This window comes from Petromyzon marinus, chromosome 17 (assembly GCF_048934315.1).
Source record: "Petromyzon marinus isolate PM22_M1 ecotype Great Lakes invasive population chromosome 17, UKy_Petmar_22M1.pri1.0, whole genome shotgun sequence".
Taxonomy (NCBI): Eukaryota; Metazoa; Chordata; class Hyperoartia; order Petromyzontiformes; family Petromyzontidae; genus Petromyzon; species Petromyzon marinus.
Genome location: NC_133683.1, coordinates 21,090,761 through 21,111,312, shown reverse-complemented (window position 1 = coordinate 21,111,312; position 20,552 = coordinate 21,090,761). Strand labels below are relative to the sequence as shown.

General features: G+C 46.0%; 1 protein-coding gene across 10 annotated transcripts in view; it reads left to right on the top strand.

The window, feature by feature from the left end:
* Positions 1 to 20,102, top strand: part of FERMT2 (FERM domain containing kindlin 2) — a 66,186-nt gene extending 46,084 nt beyond the window's left edge. For 8 of the 10 annotated variants that reach the window (XM_032955805.2, XM_032955806.2, XM_076067720.1 and 5 more), the window contains 5 exons: positions 1,006 to 1,227; positions 2,294 to 2,314; positions 3,439 to 3,563; positions 12,661 to 12,802; positions 16,030 to 20,102. In XM_032955805.2, coding sequence (XP_032811696.1) covers positions 1,006 to 1,227; positions 2,294 to 2,314; positions 3,439 to 3,563; positions 12,661 to 12,802; positions 16,030 to 16,203 — 684 coding nt within the window. In that variant the 3' untranslated portion in view covers positions 16,204 to 20,102. The remainder of the gene's footprint in view (positions 1 to 1,005; positions 1,228 to 2,293; positions 2,315 to 3,438; positions 3,564 to 12,660; positions 12,803 to 16,029) is intronic. The other 2 variants (XM_032955807.2, XM_032955810.2) reach the window with 1 other exon arrangement.
* Positions 20,103 to 20,552: the final 450 nt, after the last annotated feature.

Genomic DNA, 20,552 nt, shown 5'->3' with positions numbered 1-20,552 from the left:
CCTCCTTGGCGAATGTCATAATTGAGATGTCCCAGCCTTTGAAGAGCCTCTAATCTGTTTGTTGACACGGCTTCACATTCCAGGTTACACGCAAGTGTACGGTAGCGTGGAGATGGAACCCACACTGGCATTGCTGCGACCGGCACGTGTCTTGGCAAACACGTGCCATGGGTCAGCCAGTGCCGGAGTTGTGTGTGTGCAGCTGCGTGCTTGAGATGTAAAGTTACCTCCTGGATCAGTGCTGCACCGAGGAGCACTCTAGGAACAGCTTAATCCAATCGTAAAGTTTAAAGGGAGAGGCACGTTAGATATTTTTTTTTGACGAGTGAGAGTCAGGTTATGAGCTTAAGTACCTCTGTAAAATGTCATCGAGTTTCTTTTAACCGGCTGACTCGAGGTGCAGCATCAATTTCTGCTCAATGAGTGCTGTCTTCTTGGCCCTTGAATGGGAGTGTCTGCGCTGTATGTGTACCCCGTTGTTTGAGGTTGGTTCCCATGTTTGTGTTGGCTTTGTGTATTGATTTACAATGCTTGTGTTGACGCCTTCATTTCCATTCAATCATCAACTTTTTCCGCTTTTTATTTAGTTTGCTTTCAGTTACCTATATATAGTTGTTTTGTTCGCAATGTATTTCATAAATAAATACTGTCTGCTCCTTTTTTCCATCTCTGCATCAGCATGTTTTTTCTATCCTATTTTAGACAATGACATATTTTCGTCATTTCCTCTAAAGGGCCGCACTATTTATACTTGGCTATAACATTTAATCCGGAGTGAGGAGGTCACAAGTCCAGTATTTCCACACTCAACCAAGAGTGGTACAAGAGTATATTACAAATCACCATCATCCCCTCTTGGTCAATAAAATAGGTACCACTATGTGGGGGAAGTCAACATTGGTCATCCTATGGGGAGACTCGCCCCCTGAATTACCAATATGCATGTACGTGTGAACTTTTTTCGCTCAACGAAAATGAAATTGGCGTGACCCGTCCGGCGCTCAGGAGAAGCAGTACGCGGAGTGGATGGCGGCGTGCCGCTTGGCCTCCAAGGGCAAGACCATGGCGGACAGCTCCTACGCGGGCGAGGTGAACAGCATCCTCACCTTCCTGAAGATGCAGAACGTGAGCCTGGAGCCACAGAGCATCTCTCCGCAGAACGTGCCCGACATCAACCCCGAGTCGTTCGTGTGTCCTCGCTACATGAAGAAGTACAAGGCCAAGCAGGTGAGCGGGAGCGGGTTTCGAGCGGGTCTTAGTTGGTGATGCGCGTCTCGAGGCTGTCTCGCTTCATCAGGAGTGTCGACATTGCACCGTAGATTTTCTTTTAATGCGTGCACGTCAAGGTAAGTCCTAGTTTATTTGTTACCCAGGTGAGAACTCAAGGGACAAGGATAGGAGTGTCATTTGCAACAGAAACCTGGGACACCAGAAATGACGAGGGCACAACGAATAGAATGAGGGGCAGCAGTCAGGCGAATCGAAGTTGGAGCAAAAACAACTTGGTCGTCACCGTATGAAATTAATATACTGCTCAAAATCATAAATCGGTGTTAAATAACACATTCCATGTAGCTGAGGATGACTCGGGAAAATTTTGTTTAAACTGATCCGAGTACAATTACGTTTACAGGCACATTATAGTGTTATAGTGACTATATTGCACTCGTGTGTAAACAGGGTATATATGTCAAATTCAAATACAGGATGAATGAAAGTGAAATTTTCTTGCACACAACATTTTTGCATTGTTGGAGTATCGTGCAATGTCCTATGTTAAACACCACGACTTTGTTGCTTCTTTTTCGCAACTGTTGAATGTGACAGCCCATGTCTGTGTGATAAAGTAGAGGCTAGGAGGCCTGACCCCAGCCCTCTTCTCTTGCCTGGGTGGGCCAACCTAACGAGCCAGGCAGGGGACCTAGGCAATGAAAGGTGCCTGTTAAATGATGATTGCATTTCATTGCAGTCGGTGATTCATACTAAAAAGCAGTGAATGCCTCCATAGCATCGGTATATCATTACATGTTTTGAAGTGCAGGTTAATCAGCATGTGCTTGTTATCACGCACCATATAAATCACTCTGGAATATAGCGGCATACTTTCCTATGTAACCTTCTCGTGATATGGCAGCATACGGTAACACCTGCACACATCTTGAGCTCGTATCTTGGTATCCTCTCAAATAAAACTGCGTCAATGTTGCTGCTTGGTGCTGCCCTGTTTTTTCACTTTTATCTTTCTCTTGGGTCTTTGGGTTCCCTCCGCTTGCTCCTGAACTGCATCTTTCAGACGGTTTCTGTGCGAGACTTGGTAAGTGTGCATGCTTGCATGGGTTAAGTCACACGTGTGGAAGTGTGTTTCCTCCACTAAATACACTGACATTGTGACATCTATGACCGCATCATCCCGAATGCGTGCCCGATCTTGTCAGATCTCGGAAAAGCTCAGCATGGTTGAGCCTTGGATAACTTTTGGATGAGTGACCCACCGTGTGTGTATGTGTGTTGAACGTCTTCCGCACCATACGTAGCCAAACGTGCTAAATTGTCGGTGCGGACAGGTGTGGTAGGAGTTGTGGGCTGGGCAGCAAATCCATTGTTGTACATTCCAAACTCCTATCCCCACCTTCACCAACCTACACTGCTGGCCAGCGTGGTGAAGTATGGTCAGATGACTCCCACGACCCCCACAGCATGGGGTGGGATTGACAACACGAGCTGTAAATGTGCACGTGAATTCTAACGCATTTCTTGAATCATTTAAAACGTGAGACTGACACGTGGCCATTGAGTGGAATAACTTTTGTGAGTACTTCTAACCTGGAGGCAATGACTTGTAAAAGTTTTTTTTTTTTAGAATGGAACCTCATTATTGTGTTTCCTTTGATGTTTTGTAATCTTTGAAATGCCGATGTTATCAATACCATCTGTAGCCCCTGGCAGTGACCATGCAGTGTAAAGGCTTTAGGTTTTTTTTACGAATACCCTTGCGGATGCGTCACAAATATGTTGGAAGTTTTTACCAGGCACGAGGGCTTGGCGTTAGCATGCATGCTCGCGAGAATCGGTGATCACGGTGCACTGCCGTGCAGCAGCGAGGGCAATACACAAATAAATAAATACATTCGCAAGCATGCCTCTGTCCATGTCGGCATTCCTTTGCTGGACACATTGCGAAGAGGAGAGGGACGTGGTCATGGCAGTAACATCTGGCAACCCCTCAGTATTGGTCTCACAAGCCTCACTGCTGATGAGACCCTACAGGGCAAATGCAAGTCCCACAGCTTCAGTGCTCAAAAAGTTGCCGATGAATAACACAATCCCAAATGGATGATCAGCCCCACGCACGAGAACGTTTACGTGATCCATCACGGGCACAGCCGCGTGCCGCGACAGCCGTAAGGCGCTCACGATTCCCGCCGTTGCTTCCCGCAGCTGACGGCGCGGATCCTGGAGGCTCACCAGAACGTGTCGCACATGAGCCTCGTGGAGGCCAAGATGCGCTTCATCCAGGCGTGGCAGTCGCTACCCGAGTTTGGCATCACGCACTTCGTGGTCAGGTGGGTGTGTGGCATTGGTTGGCGTTTGTTTGGGTTTGTCTGCCGCAAGCAGAGCGCGAAGCCTTTGGCTGCGGACGTTCCGGGAGCGGGGTGGGGAGGGTCGGGACCGAGACCAAAGGTCCCCCCCCCCACTCCCCCCCGCTTTCCTTGTGTGTGGGCCCGCAGGTCACCCCCCCCCCACCCTTAGCTACGTTCGCACCACCGAAGATGGCAGAAAAGAAAAAGGTTGTGTTGTTGAGAATAGCGCTGCGTTTTAGGTGGATCAACCGCGGTGCCTCCTTTACGAGTTGATTTTAAAGGATTGAATTGAGTGCAAGCGTGAGCGTGTGTAGGACATATGCAGGAAGTGAAAATGTTTTCCCGTTGTCAGAAGTGTTTGGAGAGTGGAATGCACCTTTGTGTTGACATTTACTTTTTTACGTTCTAATATACTCACTTCCAATGTGAGTGCTATTAAGATTTTAACCAAATACCATTAAAATGTGGATTATACATTGTCTAAATGCAATCGATCGATCAACTGCTGAACGAAGGCCTTCCCAAAACCCCACCATCATCTCTCGCTGTCTCTCACCGTCCTGCCACGTGTAACGATCTATCTCGCAACCGGCTGCACCCAGCGATTCCATCGCTCCGTCTGCACCCAGCGATTCCATCGCTCCGTCTGCACGGTGGCCTTGGGAGGCTTTGTTTGGTTCTCGGCCTGCTGCTGTGATTCGTCTCGACCTCCAGGGTCATCGTCGCTCCTCGTGACGCGTCCTTGCCCAAGCCCCCTCTGCCTTTTTATTTTTTTCCCCCAAAAGTATTTTCGACGAACAAAACGACTCTTGTCCAACACCACAGAGGATACGAAAGAGCGTTGACGTCAGCACAGACACATTACAGATTACAGTGCAATGGAAACCTGACTAAGCCGCACATTTCAAGAAACTTTCTATGAACTCGACAACGCTCGTGTCTTCCCAAGCTCTGAGACCTCTGTAGGAGAAGAAAAAAAAGTGAGGGAGGGAGCGGGGTGCTTAAATGCTGCCATGAATGCTCTTAAGAATCAATGCTCACTGGTGGAGAAGTAGTGAAGGGCTTCCATATTTGGTGGTAAGCTTCCTCCCTGCCCCTTAGTTTTGCACTTAGATGTTCAGCCCTGCCTTTCTTAAAAGTTGTCGTGAGATCCCTACCTTGCGTGCATTCGGTCACCGCATCCCGTGCTTTCAGGGGCGCTTCTGCAGCCGTCTGGAACGCTCTTCCTTCCGATATTAGGAAGCCACTGGAGCTTTGCACTTTTAAATCTAGATGGAAAACTATTGTTTGTAGAACTGCTTTTTATGTTTGGTTTGTTGTTCTTCCCCCCGCACCTCCGATTATCACGGTTGGCTACATATGGTGTGAAAGTAGTTTAACATACGTACATTCTCGCGTAATAAAGCTTCAGTTTGACGTCAAATTGTCAGGTGAACGTGCCTAAAGATTTGTTTTAACCACCCGTTGTAAAAATATGTAAATATATAGAATGCAGAATTTGAATAAACCAGCAAGGTGGCTCTGTTCGTGGGATCCCTGCATTGCTTATCTTGTTTTTACGTCTTCATGCGTGATAGCCATTGACTATCTGTATTGCTGCCAGTTGTTTTCTTGGCTTTGGAGGATGCGTCTCATAGCGAGCAGGTGGTTCAATTGGCCGTGTCTTGTGGGGCCACTGGTTTTACTGCCGTAAGAATCTGTCGCAAGATGTATAGCACCCACACGTGAGACAGGAAGGCAATGTTAACGTCCCTTCATTATTTATAACGAGCCTCAGCCATACCCACGTGGCCGCATTCAGGCAATATCACTGTCTAATCCGGACAGATCTCTCCAGCACAAACTATGAAAAGACAGGGAATTTTGCATATTACCGGTGTTGGGGAAGCCAGGTCATGGGAGAGCAGTAGAAACTATCTCTCCGATGTGTTTTCAGGTTGTTGCCGCATGTTGTTCGGCACGATGCCCGGACGAGGAGAGAAACGCGTCCTCATAGTTTTATTCTGTAAAGTTTTCGTCGTATACTCAAGGCCCTCTTGCACTGGCCTCTCAGCCGCCACCGCCGGCAAACGTGATGGAAGGCCTTTCCATAATCGCTGCGGCTGCTGGCCGCTTCAAGTCTGCTCTGCGCCTTTGCATGCTGCTTGTTACCGGTGACGGACGGCTGCGCCCGCCCGGCGGTTTTGATGTAGCCGCACGTGCCGCTGATGTGGTCGCTTTGAACACCGGCGACGCCAACCGCAACAGGCCGAACGTCATCAAATTCCAAAGCCGCAAGGGGGAAATATCACCAACTGCTTGGAGCAAAATTGAGCCCAAATTAATTTCGATTTTCTCACCGTGCAGTGGCAGTGACCTTTTCATACCCTCTGTCAGAACACCCTCATTTATTCTCGGGCTAATGGGCATTTTTAAAATGCTCATAATATTAAACTGTGGAGGTCTGTAAAATAATTTCAAAAGATGGGCTAGTGGTATCCCAAACTTTCACAGCTGCTTATTTCTCTCCACTCATTCACTCCACTCACTCACTCCACTCACTCCACTCCACTCACTCACTCCACTCACTCACTCCACTCACTCCACTCACTCACTCCACTCGCTCCTGGTCCATCATGGCCCATGCACCTCCTATGTACATCGTGCTCATTTTTACGCTAATTCCTTGGTCAAGCGTTTTGGTTCCTCCCACACAGCGTAAAGGATGCGACCTGGGCTTGGCTGTTTTCACTCCAACGCTGTCCTCATGACAGCACGGTCCCTTCACCTGATGAAGGCCACTTGTGTTGTGGCCGAAACGTCGTGATTTTTGTTATTTTATTTTTTACCTACGTGACTTTACCGAATAGAACCAAAGAGTATGGGCTGGGTGGTTCCAGAGGTCTGAGTGTTCAGGTGCAGGCACCGTTGAGATCCTGGGTTCAAAGCTAAGCCTATGAGTAAACTGTTCTCAAGCATAGTGAATTAATGGTCTCGGCCTGGTCACCAACAACCGTGTAAAAACATCGCCTTAAAAAACTGTTTAAACACTTACATTTGACTAAATTCCACCTCCTGAGATTTAGAACTATTAGTTTGATGGCCATGTGTTGAACATCACTAAATAGCAGAGTGGGTGGCAAAGAAAGGGCTGCCCCTCCCCCTGACTGTGTCGAATATGAGGTCACTTGAAGAAATCTCACTAGGCGGTAGCTCTATGATATCCGCTTCAGTGGGCCGTTCTCTAAGAGGATGATCGCACTGCTCTGCGAGAGATCCCAATGGATTCTTGTTCTCAAGTAGTTGAGAAGCATTTCTGCTGTTGTCTTTATTCAACTCCACATTGCAAATGTATATTTATTAATAGTATTTGTCTTTAAAAACATTCCATTGTAGTCGCCCACATTTTTTTTCTTCAAAAAGCATAGATGTGCATTACCATGTGCATCCTAAAGCTCAGACTGGCATATTTAGATGGCTTGATTGGCTTTGATTTAGCAGTGATTGCCTTACTTATGAAATGGTGGTAACATACTCTGCTGAATGTTCCTTGTTAATTCCTGAGGGATGAGTTAGGATGATGCCCTTCCTTCCTCTGTTCGTAGGAGGCATTTCCTCTCGCATCTCCTCCCACATTTGTACTCGGGAAAATAAAACGATGAATAATGCAGTCACCTCCAGCAACGTGCGTGGGCTCGTATAGAATGCCGTATTGATGTTTACAGGTGGGTAAAACCACAAGCCCAAAACCTCAAACCAAAACACTTAATCGTATGCGTAACCATTTCAATTAACGTTACGTCTAAAAATATACGTTTGAAACTTGAGTACAGCATTTTCTTGTTATTCACGAATTTGCTATCCGTTATTTTTGGCTATCCGCGAATCGCTTCTGCAACTCGACAAGACTGCATCGAGAGAGAGAGGGAAAGTGATGAAATAAAGTGATGAGGGAGAACGTATTTATTAATTTATTTAAGGTAATTCATTAAATGCTATTCACATCTCCGGAACATATCCCTTGCGAATTACGAGGGAATACGGTATTGTCCAGCAATATAATGCCTGTTTACACAACTTTAAAACATTTTTACGAATATTATGCCTATTTTTTTATGCTGGGCCCTGCTTTCTGCGACCTGGGCTATATCACGGTGGTGAATGCTCCTTCCTTTCTCCTCCCTCGTCTCCCCATCACAACCCCTCTCCTCCTATCCCAACGTAGCTCTTCATTTTCGAATAGTGCCTTGAGACACAGTGACATTAACCGTTGTCGATCTGGGTGTTTTTAAAATCAAGAACTAATTTAAAGTTGGGGAGAAAAAAAAATGTGCTTCATCATTTGTGTACGGTCCTTTGCGGCAGGCAGAAGAATGTACGATTCGAGCTCAGCATGTCTCTCTCCATGTGGTTTCCATAACATTGCCGGCTACATCTGGCAGAAATAAATTCTTATCCTGCCCGCTGCCACATTTTCCAGCAGCGACAAAATGCCCCGTAATTTTCCCAAGACGCACTTCGCTAAATACCAACTTCCTGTTTACCCTGCAAGAGGACACAATGCTGGTTGAAGCCTCAATTGTGCATTGCTCCTCTGTGTCGCAGTGACAAGTTTACCATTGGTACACTGTACAAACTTCCGCAGCGTGATCATGTTAAGCAGCTTCACTGCAATGCAGTTTGGACTCTCCTTGTGAGTCAACGATTTTTTACAATTCAGTTTGTTAATCGATTTTTTTTTACGCATTGTGACGAATGGTAGCAGCCTCTCTTGGCTATGTAGGGTCCCCGTGAACCCACTGAATACCAACGAGCTGAATGCGGACCACCCATCTGATGATCCCATCTCGCGTCGAGAGCGCGTGTATCGCGTGTATTCTCCGTCGGGTGTGTTTTTTTTCTTTTGCGTGCGTGCGCTCGCGAAGGAATTCGGCGAGGCCCGTTCTGGTTGAGGTGACCAGAATGACCGTAAAGTTGATTAATGCATTGGTTGTGGATGGAGTGTGGCAGCTGGGCCTTAAGTTAGAACACGTGCCAACTCATCCCCCGTGTGCTCGCACACTCGGCAAGAGGGGAGCGGTCTCCTGGTGGTTACACTTAACTTGACGCCGCCACTACTGCATGGCCGTGTAAGTGTTTAAAGGTACAGGAACGCCTTCTAGCCAAGAGCTGCTTCGACACAGGCTTCTCTTAAACGGACTTCGGATTTTCCCCAGCAAGTCATGGTTGTTGTTGTTGTTGGGTCCTTTTGATGGCCGTGCCTTGCGATCATTGTAACAAGCGGAATTGACGTGGTTTGCACGCGTGCTTTTTTTGGTCCTTGAGGCTTGGCTCCAATTATTACCCATGTACGCCATTGGTAATTGCTTGCAGTGTAGCAATTCACTGCAGCTCGCAATTAAACTTATTGTCACATACAGTGAGGGAAAAAAAGTATTTGATCCCCTGCTCATTTTGTACGTTTGCCCACTGACAAAGAAATGATCAGTCTATAATTTTAATGGTAGGTTTATTTGAACAGTGAGAGACAGAATAACACCAAGAAAATCCAGAAAAACGCATGTCAAAAATGTTATGAATTGATTTGCATTTTAATGAGGGAAATAAGTAATAAGAAATAACAATATTTGACCCCCTCTCAATCAGAGATTTCTGGCTCCCAGGTGTCTTTTATACAGGTAACGAGCTGAGATTAGGAGCACACTCTTAAAGGGAGTGTTCCTAATCTCAGCTTGTTACCTGTATAAAAGACACCTGTCCACAGAAGCAATCAATCAATCAGATTCCAAACTCTCCACCATGGCCAAGACCAAAGAGCTCTCCAAGGATGTCAGGGACAAGATTGTAGACCTACACAAGGCTGGAATTGGCTCCAAGACCATTGCCAAGCAACTTGGTGAGAAGGTGACAACAGTTGGTGCAATTATTCGCAAATGGAGGAAACACAAAAGACCTGTTAATCTCCCTCGGCCTTGGGCTCCATGCAATATCTCACCTCGTGGAGTTGCAATGATCATGAGAACGGTGAGGAATCAGCCCAGAACTACACAGGAGGATCTTGTCAATGATCTCAAGGCAGCTGGGACCATAGTCACCAAGAAAACAATTGGTAACACACTACGCCGTGAAGGACTGAAATCCTGCAGCACCCGCAAGGTCCCCCTGCTCAAGAAAGCACTCATACATGCCCGTCTGAAGTTTGCCAATGAACATCTAAATGATTCAGAGGAAAACTGGGTGAAAGTGTTGTGGTCAGATGAGACCAAAATGGAGCTCTTTGGCATCAATTCAACTCGCCGTGTTTGGAGGAGGAGGAATGCTGCCTATGACCGCAAGAACACCATCCCCACCGTCAAGGTGGAAACATTATGCTTTGGGGGTGTTTTTCTGCTAAGGGGACAGGACAACTTCACCGCATCAAAGGGACGATGGACGGGGCCATGTACTGTCAAATCTTGGGTGAGAACCTCCTTCCCTCAGCCAGGGCATTGAAAATGGGTCGTGGATGGGTATTCCAGCATGACAATGACCCAAAACACACGGCCAAGGCAACAAAGGAGTGGCTCAAGAAGAAGCACATTAAGGTCCTGGAGTGGCCTAGCCAGTCTCCAGACCTTAATCCCATAGAAAATCTGTGGAGGGAGCTGAAGGTTCGAGTTGCCAAACGTCAGCCTCGAAACCTTAATGACTTGGAGAAGATCTGCAAAGAGGAGTGGGACAAAATCCCTCCTGAGATGTGTGCAAATCTGGTGGCCAACTATAAGAAACGTCTGTCCTCTGATTGCCAACAAGGGTTTTGCCACCAAGTACTAAGTCATGTTTTGCAGAGGGGTCAAATCCTATTTCCCTCATTAAAATGCCAATAAATTTATAACATTTTTGGCATGCGTTTTTCTGGATTTTGTTGTTGTTATTCTGTCTCTCACTGTTCAAATAAACCTACCATTAAAATGATAGACTAATAATTTCTTTGTCAGTGGGCAAACGTACAAAATCAGCAGGGGATCAAATACTTTTTTCCCTCACTGTGTCGGGGTCTTGATTTGATTAAAAAATGTTATCTCTTTTTGTATAGTGCACGCATCAGCCTCCTGTGGCTGCATGGGCCACATGAAACCATTGCATACAACATAGGAATACAAATTAAAACATACTTTGATTCTTACACGTGCAATATGAGAGCTTAAGAAATGTGGGTTTTGAAATCTGTTATAATCAGTGTGTCATTACGACCCTCGTTAAGGAGTCGTTGGTACTTCAGTTAACAGTAAATAGCATTTTGATGCAAACTGACAGGATATTTTACTACCACTGATCGGAAGAAAAAAAAAACTTTCATCCGAGTGGATTGCTTTGGTGGAAAATATTGATTGGAATGAGGACCTGGCAGGGCCTCCACCATAAATTCTATCATGCTTGTCTCCAGTACTTCCAAAAGCGCTGTGCTGGCCTCTACGGGCATGTGACGATCGAACTTGTCCCAACCATAGTCTGGTGAGTAAAATGGAGGCTAATTTGTCTTTCTTATTCACAGGGTTGTCATTCCCAACTCCTGTGATCAGTTTCACACGTAGTATTATGGAACTTCGATATTTATAACCTCTTTTTAGAATCCGGACACTGTTGTTTTCCAACGTTTGGATACAGGCCACCAATGTCATAACATGACTGAGTAACGAAGTGGAAATTATACCCTTACAGTATAGTGTGGTTTGAAATAAAAACAATACGCTCCTTGTTAAGCACTGTTAGCTCATATTTGATCTAATTATGGGTTGATATTTCTGTTTTCAAGGGCATTCACTGCCCTATGCAGTGGGCTGGTCGTGCTTGGTGTATGTTTTCGTTTTTGTTTCATGTATTGCTGCATGTATTGGTTTCACTCACTAGCGTTGTACGAAAAAAATGTATCTCTGAAACAAACTGTTGTGTGTAAACATTGTCTTGATGCGGCTGTATTTAAAGTTCGAATTCAATTAAAATCCCAATACGAAGGAATGTGCCTGGTAACAATTTTAACTGCGATTTAACAGTAGAGGACAAGAACAAGGAGGGTCAAGAGTTTACTAGCTAGTGACCCCCGATGTATGTTGTACGTTGAACTTCTTTCGTATGTAGCCAACCGTGATAATGTGAGGTGCGGGATGACATGCAGCTCTAGAAACATTGACACTGACGAGGAAAATGGAGGAACGCTGACTAGTCCACAAAGAAAGCATGTGTGCTGGGAATACATATGAACACATGGAAACAGGGAATAAACTGGGGTTTCCAAATCTCCAGGAATTGGCATCGCTGGTTGGGGTGGCAGGAATTGATTTGAACCGAGCTTCGGTACTGGTATTGTACTAAATTGTATCAAAGTGTAACTGCACAGTATTGTCAGATTTAAGGTGACTGAAAAAACTACGTCCAGGTTTGATCTACAGCAGAAACGGTGGCAGCTGTAGACGAAATACAACAACGGTTTGATTGTTTTAAAGATTATTTAAAAGAAAGTTTTTTGTCGCATATTAGTTGCATTTCAACATAGCTTAGCATTTACGGTAAACATTTTTTTTTTAAATCAGAGTAACATTGCTCCGCAAACCAATGTTATTTGATGTGGTGTTCAGTCTAAGACGCGTGAAGGAATCGGGTTTGTTTAATATCCAATAGCCAATTTGCATTTTTAGGTAAAGCTATTGTGTTAATGTATCTGTTGAATGAACGGTATGCAGTATGAATATGAGGCATTGCTCTGTTCTTTTTGGATTTTCACTCCCACCCGAGATCACAGTCACTCCACACGTAGATTTGAAGCTTTCGTGACTGCAAGGATCTATACTCTTTGGTTCTATTCGGTAAAGTCACATAGGTAAAAAATAAACAAAAATCACGACGTTTCGGCCACAACACAAGTGGCCTTCATCAGGTGAAGGGACCAACCTGCCCAGAGGACAGCGTTGGTAAAGAACCAAGAAGTCACCTACGTGACTTTACCGAATAGAACCAAAGAGTATACTCCACATGTAGATAGTTATTATTGGAAGCTACGTTCGTGATTCTCCTTTTTCGTGACCTGGGTTTTCGTGTGGTCCTGTTCTGTGTTGCCACCCAGATTCCGCGGTGCCAAGAAAGAAGAGATGATGGGCATCGCCTACAACCGGCTCATCCGCATGGACCTGTCCACGGGTGATGCCATCAAGACCTACCGCTTCAGCAACATGAAGCAGTGGAATGTGAACTGGGAGGTCCGGCAGGTGAGGCACCCCGTAGCGCGTACGCCTGCCGAGGATAGTCTCCATGGCTTGCCATTCGAACTACAACAAATACAATGCCACACCTCCCAAGCGACTCCATGACTTGTCGCGATTCAATTAAAACATCGTTGTTATTTTTTAAATATATATTGTATATGTCAGGTTTATATTGTTCCTATCATTTGTTCTGTCTCTCATGTGCTGCCTGTGTCATATAGGTTGTCAAACTTTCATCATTCCTATCTCTTATACTGTTTTATTGGTCGTCTCGTTTATATTGTCTGCTTCTCATTTATTCTGTGAGTTTCGTTTGTAACTCTGTCCTTTGTCCTGTCCATTTCATTGATATTGTCTATTTCTTTCACCTTTTTTTTTACCAAGGAGGGTCCTGGCGAGGTTTTTTTCAGACCGGGGTGGCCCGGTGATTGCTATTTATAAACCAATTGAGCCATTTTGGGGTCCAATTGAAACAAATTTGGCAACTGTGGACGATGACGCCGACACACGATGGCGTAGTCTTGTGAATGACTTCCACCACGGGAAGCTGACGACGCGCACTTCCGCCCTCGTGTTTGTTACCACGAATGCACGTAGCAGTATTCATCGCGGGGGGGGGGCGGGGGGCGGTGTGGGTGACCACGAACCTCCGCAACAAGCGGCGGCGCAACCTACCGCTGGGCCGTGGGGCAGATAGCGAGATGCTCGGATCACTTCTTGGAGTCGCTGTCAGCACGTGCGCCGAAACGTCGGACGTCGTGCCCAATAGTACGCAGTACAAAGCACGACGTAGAGCTGTTCGGAAGGTGAGGTCCGGCGCCCTTGCTTACGAGTCTGGCGTTGGACTCGCGCCTGATTCCTGCCGAACCTTTTTGCCGGGGCACTCTGGGCGGGCTTGCCCTCGCCCTGTGGATGTTGCAGGGGCCCTTGACCTCTGCTAGAGTTGGTCATTCTTTGCCCAATTCTGGTGAGGGATCACCTGCCTGCATTAAAGTTCTAAGGACAAAGCACGTGCTTAAGCACACTTGCTTGCAGAGAAATACAGTATCTCATGACTGGCAAAAAAAACGCTGCCAAGTTTAGCGGTGTTCATTGGAGCGCTGTCTTCCCGACAGCTCTGTTTCTTCACCTGAGGACGGCTGCTTGTGTTGTGGCCGAAACGTCGTGAGAATTTTATTTTATTATTTTTTATTATTTTATTATTTCCCTTCTACGTGACTTTACCGAAAGAACCAAGAAGAAGTTAATAGTTCATCTGGGCAATGAACGCTCTGGATGAATCATTAGCCAGTTAATCCAATTGATGTAGGAATGTATGTTGATTTTGAACAATGGCCACATAATCAGGGTGTTGGCAACTGGTCACATCTACGGCTGTATGACTTATCAATGCAGTAGTTAAAACAATGGGCAGGTTTCTTCAGTCACCCCCGTCGCACCTGTGCCCAGCAGTGGAGACAGATCGAACTCAGTGGGTGAGGCAGGTCGTGCGTTGCGAGGTACAATGCGGGTATTGTACCCCACCACGCGCTCCGATCTCGTCCAAGATGTCAGGCCTGCATGGAAGCGTTAGACCAAGATACACTCCAAGAATCTTCCACCAGCAGTGGTACCAGCAAGGAATTGCAGGGCCGCACCTCTAGCCATTTACCTGTGTGTGTGTGTGTGTGTCATGTGAGAGAGACATAGGTTGTCTGTATCTTAGCCTTTTTCTGCCAATGTGTACTTTCGCTGGCCCTTGTAAGGCAATACAATCTGTTACTTTCATGCAAATAAATCCATTGGAAGGGCATTACATTTCACAGGAGGGACTTGCAGGGCAGGCAAAATCAATATCACGGGGACCACCAGGCACGGGCTGATCAAACAAAGCAGTTTTTTCTTTCCATGTCTCGTTTCTTTTGCCTCAAGGCAAGGAATCCAATACCGTCCGTAAGACTTGTTCTTGTGACATTTTGTACATGGGAGAAATATATAAAGACGTATACGTACCAGTGGTTATGCCCAAAGCAATTAACTGTTTGTAAGATGTTACAACAAAGCAAGACCACATGTCTAATTTTACCAAGGGACCTCTTTAGGCGACTTATCGCTATGCCTGGAAGGTTTTATGATCTTCAGGCTGTCCAACTGAGAACACTTCACATGTTTTCAATAAAAGGACACAATCGGTCCATGGAGCAATTGGTACGGAACTTACCACGCTTGACACACTTGCTTACCCATCTTACGACTGTCCATGTCCAAATGTGAATTCTTTTTGGGCAAGATTTAGCAGTGGCCGGGACCCAGCTGGTTGCTCATTCGCCGCTTGTTTGCAGAGGTCCGCGGTTCGGTTTGAGTGGCAGCCCTGATGAATACCGCGGTATGTTGTCTATTTGAATGGTTACTGAGTAACATTGTAAACATCGCCCCCTCCGAGTAAAAACTTGCCAGGAATCTCCCAAAAGAGGAGTCGTGAGACTCTGTGAGGCTTTCCTGGGTAGACAAGCATAATTAAGTAATAATAATGATAGTGAAATATTGACAATACTCAGAAAACATTTTTTTTTATTTTACAACACCTCACTGGGTACCAGCACTATTAGCAAGCTTAACTTGGGTGAGTGGGTTTAAGCATGTGCACCTAATGCGTGCATCCCTCTGTATGTCTGTACGTGTGTGTTAATGTGCACGTATCTGTACAAGTTGAATCCCCTCACTAAATGCAGGACACCTAAGTCCAGCGTTCCTCAACTCCGATCCGCGCGACCGCTAACGGCACAGCTTTCCGTGATTGCGTTACTTCCGGATAGCACGGTTGGCTACGTACGATGCGAACGAGGCTCGCCGTGCATGCGTACAGCCATCGGGCGCACGAGGTGTGCAGAGGCATAACCTCGATATGCACGGACAAGATTGGTGATCGCCTAAAGGTGCACTCTGGGGGGAGGGGGAGGGGTTGCCAGGTGTGGAGTTGAGAAACACGGAATTCATTAATGGACTAACGCGTGGCAGCTTGTCCTGTTTGTGTCTGTATCCGCTGCTAATGCTGCCGCTAGTGCATCTGCCGATTTTAGTTTCGCTAGCCGGTCTGCACTTCCGCCGCTACTGGCAGCTGATGCCCCCGTCCGTGGGGGCAAGGCCGCCCCCCCCCAGACGGGGGCGCCACCACCGCCGTCGCGGTTTCGGCGCTGGCACCGACGGCGACGTCTCTGCACCCCGCCCCCCACCCCCGCCCCCGCCCCTAGGTGGCCGTGGAGTTCGACGACGAGATGCAGATCGCGTTCCACTGCTCGGACGCCGACTGCAAGGTCGTTCACGAGTTCATCGGAGGCTACATCTTCCTGTCGACGCGCGCCAAGGACCAGAACGAGGCGCTGGACGAGGAGCTCTTTCACAAGCTGACCGGCGGCTGGGCCTGAGGACAGACGGAGGTCCCGGGGGGGGGGGGGGTGGCCGCGAGGAGCCCCCCAACCACGGTGTCGGTGGCGGGGCGCAGTGGTGGAGTCGCACAGAGGCAGAAATCACTACCTTCACAAAAACGTCTGTACTACCGGGACAACCTACACGTGGTAGTGCTGTGTAGATGTCCGATGGCATTTTTTTTGGGTTGTGCCGTGACGCGCCGCTTGGCGCCTTGTCCGACGTTTCGTCCCCAACGTGCTGTGGGGGAGTGGGGGGGGGGGGCATTTTCAGGAACTGAAATTCAGTGCTGGGAGCTAAAATGTCGGGCGCCGTGCCGAAACGCTGCGCGGCACAACCCAAAACAGCACATCGCAGAACATTTTCTGTTTTTAATTAAGGCAACATTTCCATAGAAGCATTTCTTATTTGTATTCAGGTAATGTATGAGCAGTGTTTTTGTTGCTTCACTTTCACATTTTCTGCATCAGCAAAAGACGGATGAAATTTGGTCAAGGGGAACGTGCATTTTTCTTTTGTCCTGAGAGGTTATATCTAACGACGTTAATGAATTTGCTTTACGAATAGAACAGATTTCCCGTTCGTTTGCCGCATGGCTGTAGCATTACCTTTTGGACTTGTGTTTAAGCGCAATTAGCGCTGTACAGATGCCATGGAATGTTGCGGAAGCCTGAGGCCGTTTTGACAGGGTGAAGCCCAGTAACGTTACACAACTGTCATTGGGACTTCTCGATGGACTGTCATCTGTCGTAGATGCCCGGCAACTTTCTGCACCCAGCAGCTGTTAGCGGTGCATTGGCAACAAAACGCGCAGTGACCACCGTCACTGGTGATCTTTGACGGTTGTGTCCATTGCTTCTCCCTCCGAGCTGTGTTTGGCCGGTTTATACACATACACACACTTCGCGAGCGATCAGCCCGGCGTCGTTGTTTTTGCGGGAGGCACCCGTCCTTTGTGGATTTCTTTAACCAGCAAGGTGGAGTGTGCGAGCAACAGTGAGTGCGAGTGTGCCTGCGTCATCAGCCGGTCTCGCCCTTAGAGTTTGATTTCACATCCACGCCGCCGAAGTTCATCTTTCTGTGCCTCGGCTCTGCACACTACTAATTGCCTCGGATGGTCAAATCTCTTCAATACTGCTGTGCACTTACCATTTGCGGATGAGTCTTGTGTCCTTGCCCCTGTCTGTGTGTGTGTGTGTGCGCACGCGCGTGCGGTCTTTATAAGCAGGAGGCCCGCCATAGAATGTTGATCGACAATCACGTTATGCAGCCTCTGGTGCTAATGTTATGGTATGCAATGTACAGTATATAGTGAGTATAAATGAACTGACAAGTGGCGTGTAGTTTTCGCTTAGTGTTATGCAACGATGTGAAGCGGCGTCAATCGGTGAACACAACAAGACCCTCGACGCAGCATTTGTGAAATCTGTCGCTGTCGTCGGTGAGAGACGCATTGTGGAGAACTGCAGGATTAATTTTGTTTCTTGGTTATTTTCTTGGTTTACACGATTCATGTTTTAATCGATACAAAACAATTACGAACTAAATGCTCCTGGTACATAACATCACTTTGCAGCAGTCTGTCGTGCTTCTGTAGCAAGGGGGTTTGCTCTGACGCGCTTTGGTCGAGGTGTGGTCCCAGCGTGTGTGTCAGAGTCCATTAATCGTGAACCACTGGTCCACAAAATTGCATTTAAATGTATCCACACGAGTCAATGTGCCCTTTCGTGTTAATGGAATACTTTGTTATTTTGCCACATGCCTGTTGGGGTGGGTGGATTTAAAGATGTCTAATGGCTAAAACGGTGGCTATGAATTTAACCCCGACTCGGTCCTGGTGAGTATCGGAAATGTTTATTTTTTTAATGTTTGTTGCGTGCAGGTCAAAACATACCCTATACTTATTATGGCTGCATATTTCGGAATGTTAACATCAGTAATTCTGTATATCGAAATATTTTTAACTATTGATATAATTTTTTCCTTGATTGTTTTTTTTGCTGTTAAATTCCGTTTAAAGGTTTTTCCTTACATAGATTATTTTTTAATCACGTGTTACATTTTGTGAACAATGGATTGTGGGATGGGCTAAAAGGAGTGGACAAAAACTGTCAACCTAATTTAACGCAATTACCAACTTTACATAAGTGCATGGAACTTTGTATGCGAGTTAAAAGTTTATTATTATTTTTAATTAGCGTGAAAAAACTCATACAAATTCAGAGGCTGGAGTTTTTCTGTTAATACAAGCAGACACAAATATCAATTTACAAGGCTTTTTAAAAAAAAATATGATAGTTATATAGCAAGTACTGTATTTTTTGTTCGATGAACTATAGCAATGGACAACTGTTACATTGAATACACGTGTGGCATTTCTAACCGCCTGAGTAGCTGCGCAATGATATTAAACCTCCGAGCAGCTAAGTCTGCTTGAAGTTATTGTTCAGTGTTTTCAATGGCGCCATACCCCAAGAGTTGTGTACAATACGAGTGGTGGGCTTCCTCGCTCGTGGTGGGGGTGGCGTTCGGGGTGCCCCCCGCCCCGTGCCCTTGGATGTGGACGATTTCTCTGGGTGCAATTGTTCAGCTCTGTAAAATGTTGATTTTACGTTCTGCGTTCACGTTCACACCTCCACAGAAGAGCAAGCAATGTGTTATTTATGGAGTTAACGCCGATATAAGGGACTTTGAAAGATTGCCTGAGGAAATTAAATACAACATTTGATTATCACAATGCTTTTGGTGCTTGGCAGGTAATGCAGCACAGTTCGAAAGTTTTACTGAAATAAATTTGATTTAGAAGTTACATAAGTATCAGATTAATCAGATACGATTAGTTTATGTTCGATTTGTAATACATTTTATGCAGTGGGGGTCGTGTGATTTCTGCTATTCCACTGGAGGCTGCTATATTCGCCAAAAAAAACAATCCGTTCGTGACTCAAATGGCAATCCCGAATGGTAACCAATTGATCTCGTCGTGATGAGAGCGAAAGTTACGTTTTTAAAGCTTTCATTTGGCAGGTTTTTTTCTTCTTCACGGCTATAGCTTATGAAGTTATTTGCAAAATGGAAGTTGTTTCCTTTTCTTCACATGTGTTCTTAAGGCAACGGTTCCCCCCTGGTTTTACTTTGTCACTTCACTTGGCCATGAACTCGGTGAATAAGGTGCCTGGCGGGGGCGGGAGTGGAGAGTAATTTTCAGTGGAAAGGCGTTACGTGACTTGTGGGAATAATAGTGGGAGGGCCAGAAGTGGGTTTGTGAGAAAGAAAAACGAAGGACTGAGTCAGATGATCCCGGTGGCCTCCTCCATTGTACCTTTGTTATGCTTCTCCGCTGTCGTTCTCCGTCGGGCATGCATCGTCTCCGCCCGCCGGGTTTTTAGGCTTTGCGGTATCTCTCACCCGTCTCGGCGGCGGTGGATTTAAAGCCACCCCATTGTTGATCTACCGGGAACGAAAAAGCATTTTTAATTTCTCACCCGCATCCAAATTGTGCCCCGTCCCTCGGCAGAGACTTCAAACCGCCATTGGATTCTGTCCCACAAACAAAATTGTGCTCTGAGAGAGAGCGCTTGAGTTTAGTCGAAAATTCCACGGAAGAGGTTTTTTTTTTACATATGCGATTGTTCTGCTCCATGGCCGCACAGTCGGATTATATATTAGTCCAAATTTACAACAAGCAGTCAGTCACCAGGCGTCTTTTGATGTTTGTCTTGGCCTGCTTTTGAGGTCCCTTATATTGTTGTTAATTCTGCTCTCAAGGCGCCTTTCGCAAGGCCCTCGTACTGCAGCAGCATTGCCACGTGTGGTCTTTGTATATTTTTATTGTATGATATAATTACATTAACGGTTTTACTGTACTGCACTGCCAATAAAACACTACTTTACACTACGTGCACATTTCCTTTGGTTTTTGAGCGCATTGGCGATCTTGATTGTAAATTTATTTTTTTACAGACCCAAATTACTTATTTGTAATGCTGGATGAAAGATGAGAAGGAGCTGTATGTGTACTTTGTAATCAATCAACTGTATGAATGTTCTTAACAGCGTATGCGCACCGTTGTATTAAATTAGAATAATGTAAGCTATACAAAATAATCATTAATACGTTGCCATACATATTGTATTCGATCATTGAAATTATGTACAACCGGTGTTGTAAATTGCAGCGGTGGTGACGCTTCAGATGGCTTGCATGGAGACGTGAAGCTAATCGTCTCTTCAGTTTTGGCCCCGTGGAAGTTAATTGTAAACCTGTTTATAACATAATAGTTCATGAAGCCTATCTTCGCCAGGCAAATATTTTCAATGGATATAAAAATTTACCTGATGTGATTTT